At 38.5% G+C, this 13,205-nt stretch overlaps 1 protein-coding gene across 1 annotated transcript; it reads right to left on the bottom strand.

The window, feature by feature from the left end:
- Positions 1-11,393: 11,393 nt before the first annotated feature.
- On the bottom strand, positions 11,394-12,516 carry LOC133720766 (uncharacterized). Its single transcript, XM_062147236.1, has 2 exons — positions 11,697-12,516; positions 11,394-11,580 (listed from the first exon to the last, which is right to left on the bottom strand). Exons 1-2 carry the CDS (start codon positions 12,514-12,516, stop codon positions 11,552-11,554), a joined length of 849 nt encoding a protein of 282 aa, XP_062003220.1. The 3' UTR covers positions 11,394-11,551.
- Between the last annotated feature and the right edge of the window lie 689 nt (positions 12,517-13,205).

The raw sequence follows: 13,205 nt of genomic DNA, 5'->3' as shown, positions 1-13,205 counted from the left end.
TCATTTAAATGTTGGGTTGTTGATTTAAAGTCCTTTCTTAAAAGTTTTTCTTGGTCTCCCATTTTCCAAAAATTGCATTTTCAACAGGCCTTGTAGTATTAAGTTGGTAGGTCTACGGTACGTCTACGACGTATCGAGCTCCTATTGGCTTAATATTATGGCGCTGTGGTATACCCATTCGGGTCGCCACAGGTTCGGCGTTGAAGACATTTTGAAGAATTTGAAGGCCGTTCATGAAATCTCTTTCCCAACAATCCCATACAAATTCCTGCGGCACAACGAAGCCGGAGTCCCATATACTCATTGGTGTTATGTATACGACAATGATAGAGGAGTTGCAGAGTGGGTCGGTGATGTTTCTGGGTTAATTTACAGTTCAACAGAAGGTGCATCACTATGTTCTCGTCTACCATCGATTTGCGAATTCCAAAATGGATTGCATTTGCTAGTGTCGTCGTCAGGGATTTCATCATCATCATCATCACAATCCATATTACCGACAAAGAATGAAGCCCAACTCCACAACAAACGTGATACTTCACACCTATCGGCCGAATGTCATCCAAGTAAGAGGCAATATAATATGAAGGCATATAATTTGGACGGTTGATGACATCAACAACGTGACGTGGTCGAGTGTCCGGAAATTTAGCGACAATAGTCGCACATGGTATGCGTGTATTATGTAACAACTTTATATTTTTCTAACATGTGAATATGTTAAGTCCATAAGTTGGAACATATTTAAATAAATCATCCCTCATCAGATTTATGGATTTGAATTTAAAAAAATGCTATGACAATTTGAATGTATGATGTTTATTTGACTACATATAATCGCTGCACTTAAATTATAAGTAACATTTCAATCCCCGGATTAGAGAACTAAGAAACATTCATTACTGAACAAAAATATTTATAGTTATATTTGAACTCATTTGATACCTGTAATCGTATTTGTAATGTAATAAGGAATGACAGTGCATGGCTACATGGGGTGCACATGTAAGCAGTTTAATTCACTGTGGTAACAGACATTGGGAGTTTAAAATTACACAGCAAGAATCCGTGGCACCTTTGCAGACATTGATAACCAAACACAAATTGTGTTACCTTAAGGAGGGATATCCCACAATATTACAAACACATAACATCGATGTTATGTGTCAGACGAGGATAAAATTATAAACCACATGGGGAAGAACACTCCATACAAGATTCTGAATATTTCATCGATTTGGGGAATAGACGCATTTGTTATTTCAACGTGGACTGCACGGAGGTGACACTGCAATGACAAGTATTCAGGAAACGATATCGTTTTATCCTGGAAGTGGGTATTTGTTGGCGTATTTAATCCTACAATATTACAAGTCAGTCCATTGAACTGTGAAGTTCACTGCAATGGTTGGCCAAAAGATGACAATTATTGTCCGAATGATAGGGTCAAGTCAAGCCATCATGGTTGAGATAGCAAAAACTGAAAAGGGCCGGGTCCTAATTTCGAAACTTGTGTTCTGACCGACGTGTGTCCGGAATCCAATCCCATACAATGCAGCACATCAATAACTACACATCCAGGGTAATTAGGGTATATAGGAAAGCAGGAGCGACGATGAAGTTCGTAAGGACAAAGTGAAGGTAAGCACTTCCCCCAAATAAGCTTCAGCTACTACAAATAGCAGGAATGACATCCTCCAGCAACAGCAACTGTAATCATGCATCTGGCAACCAACGTCCCGTTTGTATATATTGCAAGCTCAAAATGCACATACGGGTTACTGAAAGATGGTTCTATGTGAACCGGCCTTATTGGCGGTGCGATAGCGTAATTGGAAAGGTAACACATGCAGTCCAATAATTATAATAGAACGTAAATTAGTGGTTTTATTATCCGCATATAATGTTGTAATAGGGAATTAGTTTTGGATGTAAAATGATTTGAACTATGATGTCATATTGGTTCATACAGAGTGAAGGTATTTGTTGCAGAGGGATGATGTGGGTGGATGAAAAACCTTATCTACTCACAACACACGAGCACCCAAATGTGATGCCAGACAACGTAAGTTATAGTATGAACCCACTCCAGTTCATGATAAAATGTAAATTATATAATGAACCCACTTCAGTTCAAGATAAAATGTAAGTCGCCAACCATTGGAACGTACATCACAGGTGAAGTTGTCAAAAGTTGTAGAAATAAGGTTCAGGCACTATTATTTAAGAAACTGAGTTTTAACAGGTCCGGCCTCTGACAGTTCCAGTCGGCAATTCGAGCTGTTACAAATGCGGGGGTGAAATGAAGAGCTTCATATCACAACATAAAGGAAGCGAAGGCGAGAAGTACTAGCTATGCATGGCGACAAACGTGAGGAACCTCTTTCTTGTGTACAACATGTAATATGAGTATGCCATGTTAGCCTGCATGCATGGATTGTAATTGTCCAACAAATTAATCAAATTTCAGGTCGATCCAAACTGTGCAACTCTTTCTTGGGCGGTGCGGATTTACGAACGTCAACTGAGAAGTCCCCTCAAAACCGTACGTGAAGTTGGATCGGCATCACGGTCTCATTGGTCTACGGAGCAAGAGGCAGACGAATTTTGGGTTGATGTTCGCATGGAAGAGATGGACAACGAGGCGTTAGAGGAACTATTGTCAGACGATTCATGCGACGAACTCGGAGTGCATCCATCTCTCTATTTATTTATCCGACTACTCACCGTAGGGGTGAAATGGGTGTTTTAAAATTGCCCTTGTTAAGGCGTTAGGTGTTTAAGCATGGTAAATTATTCTGCCAGCTAGCTAGTTAATTAGTTTTGTTTGACCGGTACTGTTACTGAAAATGCACTATCATATTGTTTTATTATTAATGGAGTTCTGCATGTTGTAGTAGTGAAGTGGTTTTTGCGTTACTCGTCCGGAACATAGCAGAAGCAACAAAATTATAACTAAATGAGGAAGAGGTTGGAACGATTGTGAACAGTTAACTGTTAGTCCTCCGGTATAACAGGCATGAAGGAACTGAATTGATGAACCAAGTGATTTAGAGGCTGAAACAACAATAATCTGTGTAATAATTAACAATCGTCGTATTGAGTACTGTAAAAACATGTCACGGAATTCATTTGAAACGAGGCGGTATGTGTAGAAAGTATTATGTGGGCTGCAATATTTGAGGCGTCATTATATATATAAGTGAAAGTACATATAATGTGAGCCCCGGAAAAATTTATCGAGCTTAAGTGCAATAGTTCGATAATTTACTTATCGATTTCGATAAAAGTTAAAGTACGCGAGAATATTTTCAGAAAGTTTCGTGAAGTGAAATCCTCAATTTAGAAGTTGGATAATGAAGTACACGTCACGACGAGTTCGTGAAAATTTTCGGAGAATTTTCCGGATACCCGAGCTAATTTTTTAAGTATTTTGGAAGTTTTGGGATTAAGGAAATTGCTTAAAGAAATAGAAATTAGGAGGTTTGATCTGGACCATCCACCGCTTCCACCGCTTGATCCTAGCCGTCCATCCTTAAATGGGATCAGTCTATATATCTAAAGTGTTCTGTTGGGAGATCCAGAAGGATCGAGAGAGGGGAAGAGAACCAGAGTTCTCTCTAACCCGACGAAACCCAGAAACCCACAGTAGGATCCGACCGGCGCCACTTCGTCCGGCCACCGATCGACGACGGCCGACCACCATATTCTTCACCTCTTCGTCGTCTACATCCTCGTGCTCTTGGTTCGTCCATGCACAGACCCTGGAGAGAGATTCGAAGCTCAGAAGCTCGAAGCTTTACCGGCGATTTCTGGATTTTCCGGCGTCTTCGGCCACCCTCTGGGCCGCATTCGGTACAGAAACTTCTCCTCTCGCCTTTCTCTACACGTTGGATCAATTATTCTTTGAAATTGATGGAGTTTTGCTGCTTTCGTTTCTGGGTAGCTACGGCTTTGCCGTGTTCTTGAGCGCCGGCGACTTCTCCGACACTTCTGGGCTCGGTTTCCGTCTTGATTGCGTCTATTGAAGTGAAATTGGGAAGCTTGCTGGGTCGATTGCATCAGAAGCATTAGTTCATCATCAGTTGGGTTTCGGCAGTGAGTTAATTTGGTTGGAATCGATTTCCGAAGGTATAATTTCAAATCTTGAATTGAATGGTTGCTTCTGTGATGAATTCGAAGTTGTGTTCTGAAGAGCTCTTGAATTAATTCTGCCTTGGTATTATGGTTACTGTTGCCGGCTGGGTTTAGTTGAGTTTGGAAGATCATGTTGTGTTGGCTATGTTGTTTGACTTGATTTGAATTGATGTGTGGAATGGTGAATTTAGATGGTTGACGTTTTGCAAGGTTTCCCATTGCAGTTAGCATTGAAATGATTATGTTGATTTGAATTAGAAAGAGAATTGGAATTATGTTGGGTGCCCTTAGTAATTTGGGCACACCTTGTGTGAAATGGTAGTGTAAAGAAAGAAAAATAACATATTGGGTGTCCATAGTAGTTTTGGGTACACCTTATATGGAAATTGGAAAGCTTGGGTGTCCTTAGTAAATTTGGTGCACTCAATATATATGGTCAATACAAGTGAATGTTCGATAATTTAAGTTAATTATCGAACCAATAACGATTGGTCAAACAATGGTCAAAGTTTGTCAATCCTGGTCAAACCAGGAAAGGTCGGTCAAACCCTTGGTCAACTCCTGGTCAAACCAGGAAAAGTTGGTTTGGACGATATATTAATCGTCGAGATTTCATATAATTGTTCAATAGATAATTAACGGTTGAAATGTCGGAATCTAGGACTCCAGTTACCCGAGGAACAGAAGGTTCGCGACTCTCGGAGTACGTGAGAGAAAGCATCGGAATCTAGGTAGGGATTCAGGACTCTCCTCGGTTGGTGATTTTCTTTTATATTTTATTAATGTGATGCATGATAAGTGGTATGGGTTGGTTATGTAAAATGCAATGCATACTAACCAATCCGTGAGAAAATGTGTGATGGCTTGAGAGCGAAAGGTGGCTCTGACTTCCTTGGGTTCGATCCCCTTAACCTCCGGAGGGTTAGTTACGCCGGTCGTCCGGGTATTCCGATCGTAATAACTGGCCCGGTACGTGTGTGTAGCTAGGTAGTGGACGCTCTCGCTACGCTTACCTGGTGATAAATTAATTTGAGGTAAGGTCGTGTAGTGGGTCTATGGGACCGGCCATCAGGTAATACTTGGTTTTGGCGCCGTATTTATTTAAGCATCATGCATCGGTTTTCAAGTTGAAAAACATTAAAGTTTGTCGTTCTTTTAAATAATTGGTTTAAGTATGTTTTCATACTGGAGCTCCAAAATCTATTTATCGGTTTCAAACCTAGTCGAGTTAGAGTTCCTATTGAGCAGCGAGGACGAAAGCTCACCCCTACAACAGTATGGATGCAGGTACTGTGCACTGGTGACGGGACAATAGCGGACGGAGCTGGGTGTGCGGAACAAGTTCGGTAAATTCTGTCGTTTAGACCTTGTTCTAAATTCTATTTCTCGAACTTCGTTTTCCGAGACCTGTTGATAGTTAGCCTTGTGTCAGTTTTGGTTGAGTTCTCATTTCCTTGAAGTTCGTACCTCGTGTGTGAGAATTCATTTTAGCAACTCAAGGATTTTCACCTCAAAATATTTGTAGCTTCCGCTGTGTTTTTACAAAAAGTTTTCAAGCAAAATGCCTAGCGGTTCTCTAGGATGTAAATCGAGCGTTCGGTTTATGTTTTAGAGACTCGCGGCACTGTGACGTGCTTAAGCTGGTGAGGTGCAGCTTGGGGCGTTACATATAATATATGTAACCACCCGGGTAAGTCGAAATGAAAATCCTCGTAGAACAACTACGAGTAATGGTTGAACAAAATTTGCATAACAATAAATAGGAAGACAAATGACGTCCCATAAACCGTAGCTACTATTAGGTATTCAAGTTTACACTACCGGCATGTCGCAAGAGTTGTTCATAGTTCGGATGGGTTGAAGATAAAGTATTTGGGGATAACTCCCGTCCAAGAATCGGTGTGGAAAGGGATTTTAGTGAGGATATATTTTTCAATCGTAGGTACAACCCATAAAGCTATATAATTTAGAACCAGTATAAGTTATAGTTGGTAAGTTGGTTGGTACCCGTCACAAGTAATGGATAAATGAATGATGGGAAGAAGCCATGCATGAGGAGTTATTTCAGAGAGTTAGAAACAGACCACTTCAGACCTTGGCCCGTATCAAGTACAATCAGCAGAATCCACAGCGGGATAACTGAACTGTAATTAATTTAATTTCTACAGCAACATATGATGAGTCAGTAACCGACCCACCGAATGCGAGGCAGTTCCCAGTGTAATTGATAACATGCTTCAATAGACCACAAACCTACACAAGCGCGGCTTATGACTATATATATTTATAGGTATGCAGTCATGCACTGACGCAAATTATAAAAACGACATATAAATTACATACACAAACATACGTACAAACGTACACCAACAAGTACATATAAATGTAACCGACATATGGTACATGATACGTCGGGAAATACAAGGTTGAAGAAAAATTGTTACATCACTAATGTCTATCAAATTTACAGTGTAGTTTTGAATCAACTTAGATATAGGAAATAAAGATTAAGGTACGTACATGTAGCACAGTACAATTAAAGAAGATGACGGATCCGACTCCAATCTGCTTTATGGCAGCAACATATATCTAAGTTGATCATCTTAGTTGCAAGCGAAGCACGCTCGAAACTAATCAACTTGTTAAATACTGGACAACAACACGACCACCCGGATCTAACTGTGATTAATTGAAGCACAGGCGACACTAAAAGCAGAAACCTGATGAAATGCAGTTCAGCATTGACACCAGATCGATATGCGAGTGATCCTAAGGCGACGCAGATGGTGATTCAGCAACCTACGTTCATGTTGGTGAAACAGGCAACTCCAGGGTTGACTAACATCATCAACATGACCTGCAAGGTGAAGATAATGTAGGTTTGGTGCGTCAATTTGGAAATGGGTAAAACCATCACAGTCGTGGATAATTAACACTTGGAGCAATGGACAGTGACCAAGCATATCGTCGAACGATAATTGGGATAGGGAAACACTGTGAAACTCAATTCTCTTCAGGCAAGGGAATCCTGTGAATGTAGGGGGCGGATGTAGGAAACAATGACATAATTTAAGAGACTTAATATGTGGATTAGAATAAAGACATGGAGGGATTCTGTAACGATCCCCTTGGAATATTTCCAGAATGACCTCTTGCACGGAGTTTGTTGAAATGTCAAATTGTTGTTATTTACAGAAACATATATGCAGCTATATATCGTACTCAAATCAAGAACACATGTGATGTATAATCATGAGCAAGAAAGCTAACCTGAATAAGACATGCTTGATCTTCTCCTCTGAACAATCTGATGAAGGCAATCTCACTAATGGGGCAGAGAACTTGAGTGCTTGTGTGATTTTTAGAGCAGGGATCAAGGTCAATATATATAGGCTTAAAGATTAGGTGCCTCCCATAAAGGTTTCCTAATCCTTTTACATTTAGGCCAACCTGTTTCCAGTTCCATATACAATTAGGTATACCTCATTAGCAAGGTAACCTCTTAAAACAGTACTGATATCAATAGGAAACCCAACATGAACTTATGAACACTAGGAATGTCTATTTGCTTGTTCTGCAAATATGCAGCTTAGTTATTGTAACACTGAAAGAATATTGAGAGTCCACATTAAGTCTTACAATCTCCCACTTGGACTATCAATGTTCATACAATAAGAAAAGCTGCTGCATCAGATATAGCAAAAATGAAGTGTGCACAAAGACATACCCAGCATCATCAAATTCATTCCAACACTCAGTCATTATGTAATCCATTATATTGAACCACAGGAAACCTAATGCTTAGCCAAGCATTAGCACCCAGCAATCACAATGTAATATTTCACAGAACACGGGAGCAGCATCAATGTATATGAAACTTTTACTCACAGAATGTAATGCAAGTAAACTGATCCAATCTTCAGAGATTCTCATTACTCAAGGAATCTGTAACTTTCAAAGCTTTCACAAAGCTCACTAAAAATTTCATCAAGTATATATTGAAAAATCTGCAATTAAAGCCAATGAACTGAAATAATAGTTTTACCCGAGTAAGATGAAAAATGCAGAAACCTATTCAATAATACTCCTGTAGTCAGAAATTTGAATAATCATAATACTACAATCTGGAGCCCTAAAAGTAATAGATATTAATTAATATTAAATGACGTCTACAGCAATGAAAACTTAAAAGATTTAGAATTTTGAACTCTCCCACTAATCCAAAGCATCAAAACTTGATAAGATCCCCATATTTTTAACATGATTCTGAAAAGAACTAACTGCTAAGGGTTTTGTAAGTGGATCGGCTAATTGATCTTGAGTGCCAATCTTAATGATTTCAATCTCATCATCTCTTATGCTTTCTCTAACGGCAAAGTACTTGACATCAATATTCTTGGAAGCTGTGGATTTTTTATTATTCTTAGCAAAGAATACTGCAGCTGCATTATCGCAGTATAACTTTATAGGTCTCTCAATAGAATCAACTACTCCAACTTCTGTAACAAAGTTTCTGAGCCAAAGTGCTTGCCCTGTAGCCTCATGAATAGCAACATACTCAGCTTGCATAGTGGAAGTAGCAGTTAGAGACTGTTTCACACTTCTCCAAGATATTGCCCCTCCAGCTAACATAAAAATGTGTCCAGAGGTTGATTTAAGATCATCCACACAACCCTTATAGTCTGCATCACTGTATCCAACTACCTCCAGTTCGGTATCAAGATTTTTATAAACCAGCATGTATCCCTTAGTTCTTTGCAAATACCTAAGAACCTTTTTGCCAGCAGTCCAGTGATCATTACCTGGATTAGACTGATATCTAGATAGAACTCCAACTGCAAAAGCTATATCAGGCCTAGTACAGACCTGCGCATACATTAAACTGCCCACTAATCTAGCATATGGCCTCTTATGCATCTCTTTTCTCTCAATTGCATTTCTGGGGCAATGACCTGCATGTAATCTGTCTCCTTTAGACATAGGTGAGTCACCAGCTTTGCAGGTTTCCATAGAAAACCGTTTGAGAACTCTGTCTATATAATTCTCCTCAGATAATCCCAACAACTTTCTACTTCTATCTCTCTTTATTTCAATACCAAGAACAAAAGCTGCTTCTCCCCTATCTTTCATATCAAAGTACTTCATCAGAAAATTCTTAGTATCTTTCAACAAGCCTACATCATTGCTAGCTAATAAGATATCATCCACATATAAAACCAGAAAAATAAATTTGCTCCCACTGACCTTCATGTATATACACTCATCTAGTCTGTTTTCAGCAAAACCATATGAAGTAATCACTGAATCAAATTTAATATACCATTGCCTGGAAGCCTGTTTTAAACCATAGATTGATTTTCTTAATCTGCATACCTTCTCTTCATTGCCTTTTGCCACAAAACCATCAGGCTGCGCCATATATATTTCTTCACTCAAATCACGATTTAAAAATGTCGTTTTTACATCCATATGATGAAGCTCAAGATCATAGTGAGCAACTAAAGCCATCATTATTCTAAATGCATCCTTGGTGGACACGGGAGAAAATGTTTCAGTGTAGTCTACACCTTCCTTTTGAGTGAATCCCTTTGCAACAAGTCTGGCTTTGAATCTCTCAACATTGCCATGTGCATTCCTTTTAGTTTTAAATACCCATTTGCATCCAATAGGCCTAAATCCTTCTGGTTTATCTACTAGATCCCAAACTCCATTAATATCCATTGATTTTAGTTCAGATTCTATTGCCTCCAACCATTTACCTTTCTGTGGTGACTCCATAGCCTGAGCATATGATCTGGGGTCATCTTCTTCACCTATATCAAAGTCTGCTTCAGTGAGAAAAACTGTTGCATAGTCATCTGGTATGGCAGACCTCCTAACTCTTTGAGATCTCCTTAACTCCACCACTGGTTCCTGGTGTTGTGGTGGTGGTGGTACTGGAATATTAATATGGTCATCTTCTAACCGCTGCTGCACATGATTTTCCTCCTCATTTACTTCTGCAATATTATTAACTGGTGGTACAACATTGTCCAAATTTGGAGCTGCCATCACTTCTTCATTCAATGCACTAGGCTCATTATTATCTTCTTCATTATACACAAACCATTCATCAATGTCACTTACTGTATTTCTTGCAGCTTCTAAGTCCAACTCATCCATAATAACATTGTCAACATCATTCATCTCTCCCAAAAAAATAGCTCTATTAGTCTCCAAAATTCTTGTATGATGATGTGGACTGTAAAATCTATATCCCTTAGATTTAGTTAAGTATCCTACAATGAAAACACTCGAGGTTCTTGGATCAAGCTTCCCGGCCTTAGGATTATAAATTTTTGCCTCTGCCTTGCATCCCCACACATGAAAATGATTTAAACTTGGCTTTATGCCGAACCATAGCCCAAAAGGTGTATTGTTATTGACTGACTTACTAGGGGTTCTGTTGCAAATATAGTTAGCAATTCTCAATGCTTCCCCCCACAAGAATCTTGGAAGTCCTGACCTACTAATCATACTTCTAACCATATTGATCAATGTTCTGTTCCTTCTCTCTGCAACTCCATTCTGTTCTGGTGTCCCTGGAGTGGTGTACTGAGCTTGAATACCACATTCTTGAAGATAAAGAACAAAGGGTCCCATATTCTGTCCTGCTTCTGTATGCCTACCATAATACTCACCTCCCCTATCTGATCTAACAACTTTAATCACTTTATTTAACTGTTTTTCTGCCTCAGCCTTAAATATTTTAAAGACTTCTAAAGCCTGTGATTTTTCAGAAATAAGAAATACATGGCAAAACCTTGAAAAATCATCAATAAAGGTAATAAAATACTGATTTCTACAGAGAGTTTGATGAGGAAAAGGACCACAAATGTCAGTGTGAATTAATTCTAATAGTTCTTGGCTTCTAACAGACCCCAATTTCCTAGACTTAGTTGTTTTACCCTTAAGACACTCAATGCAGATATCAAAATCAGTGAAATCCAATGAAGGGAGGATGTTGTCTCTCACAAGTATTTTTAACCTTTCTTTAGAAATATGTCCCAGCCTTTTATGCCAAAGAAAAGCTGACTTTTCATCATGTCTAGGTCATTTAGATCCTATAGTTTTCTCTGTCAAAAACACCTCAAGAGAATTTCTACAGTTTAAATGCCAATAACCATCAACAAGAGATGCATTACCAATAAAATCAGAAAAATTGAAGAAATCCAAACTTTTATTATTACCAACAAAAGAAAAGCCATGAGTTTTGACAAAAAGAGATCCTGAAACTAAATTTCTCTGCATAGAAGGTATGCAGTACACATTATCCAAATCTAAAGTAAAACCACTAGGAAAAAATAATCTAACTACTCCAATTGCTTTAACTGCTATTCTGTTGCCATTCCCCGAGTTAATCCTAGCCTCATGTTTATTTGGTATCCTCTTTCTTAGATATCCCTGCAAAGATGTAATGACATGTATTGGTGAAGCAGTATCAAACCACCAAGAACTAGAAGAGACACTAACAAGGTTATTTTCTAAATGAAAAACCGTTTTGTTTTGAAATTTATTACCTTTCTTTATGAGCCAGTCTTTAAAACCTTTGCAATCCTTTTTGACATGACTAGGCTTTCGGCAGAAAAAACACTTCACAAAACCATTCTTAAAATTTTTAAAGTTGCTAGATCCCTGAGAAGTTCCCTGAGAAACTTTGGAAGATGAGGTACCAGATTGGTTTGGCCTATAGCTGAATTTCTTTTTAAATTGAGGCGTGCTGACAAGATTCACTCCAATGCTCTTTCCCTTCTTAACTATGTCCTCTTCTTGGACACATATTGAAATCAATTCATTTACACTCCAACTCTCCTTCTGTGTATTATAATTTGACTGCATCTGACTATATTGTTGAGGTAGAGAATGCAAAAGCAAGTGTACCAAGAAGGTGTCTTCAATACTGACATTTAGGACCTTGAGTTTTGCAGCTACATCAATACCCTTCATTATATATTCTCTAATGCTTCCAACTCCGTCAAACTTCATGGTAATGAGAGTATTCATCAAGTTTCCAATTTCAGCTTTATCTGACACTTTGAATTTTTCTTCTACGTTTTTGAAGTATTCCCTAGCATACTCAGACTCAGGTATACCACCTCTCACAGCATCTGTCATAAATTTCTTCAGGATTACTAGGGTCAATCTGTTGTGTTTGTGCCATTGATGGTACTTATCTTTCACTTCTTTACTGGTAGTTGGTGTTGGTTCAGCTGGTGGATCTTCCTTAAGGACATGGTCAAAATCTATCATTCCTAGATGCAGCTCTATATCTCGCTTCCATTGTTTAAAGTTTGATCCATTTAGGTTTTCAATTTGATGTAGTCCTAAGGGGAGGTTCATAGCTGTAGTAAAAACATGCAGAGGTTCCAGATTTAGTAATAAATTTTATAAATATAAACATAAGGCATTGAACTGAAGTGCCCCTAAAAACATAAGGTGTCTGCCTTACCTAGGGTGGCAAAGGACATATAGACACAAGCTGAATCATATAACCAGAACATTAAAACAACTATAGGTTTATTAGATTATGTCAACACCTAGAGTGGCAAGAAGAACAATTTCTAACAACCACTGAATGCATTTTAATTTTCTGTTATATGCTAACATCGAACCTAAGAGTTGTGAATGTTTAAACCTCCTTAAGGGAGCAAAGACACAGACAATTAGATTCAATATTACAAGTGGTTGATCCATTACTTATGTTCAATTTTAATTATTTTCAAAAGATTGCTATTGACAATACAGTTTGTTAAAAGATTATGATTAAACTGGATCAAGGAATGTTTTAAAGCTTCATGTGATTTAGGTTTTTGTTACAGCATGTTCACAAGAATGTATCAACTACTGAATAGGGAGATAAACGCTAATATGAAAGATACACCAATACTCAAATCACAGAAAGCTTTCAATTTTATCAGAAACATACCAGGATACGAAGCCTGTTTCTTGTTGATGAAAAGAAGACAATCCAAAACCCGGTAGGACAGTAGAGTTCTCCAATCATGATCCCAATCACAAGAAGAAAATTT

The sequence above is a fragment of the Rosa rugosa genome, chromosome 7 (assembly GCF_958449725.1).
Source record: "Rosa rugosa chromosome 7, drRosRugo1.1, whole genome shotgun sequence".
NCBI lineage: Eukaryota > Viridiplantae > Streptophyta > Magnoliopsida > Rosales > Rosaceae > Rosa > Rosa rugosa.
The sequence above is the reverse complement of the archived record's forward strand: the minus strand, read 5'-3'. Positions and strand labels throughout refer to the sequence as shown.

What these genes read in the sequence shown, in the direction of transcription:
- LOC133720766 (XM_062147236.1), bottom strand. Translation starts at nt 12,516, where the DNA reads ATGAACCTCCCCTTAGGACTACATCAAATTGAAAACCTAAATGGATCA. An exon ending in AGACTGGCTCATAAAGAAAG is followed by an intron (nt 11,581 to 11,696) that starts GTAATAAATTTC and finishes ACATCTTTGCAG; the next exon opens with GGATATCTAAGAAAGAGGAT.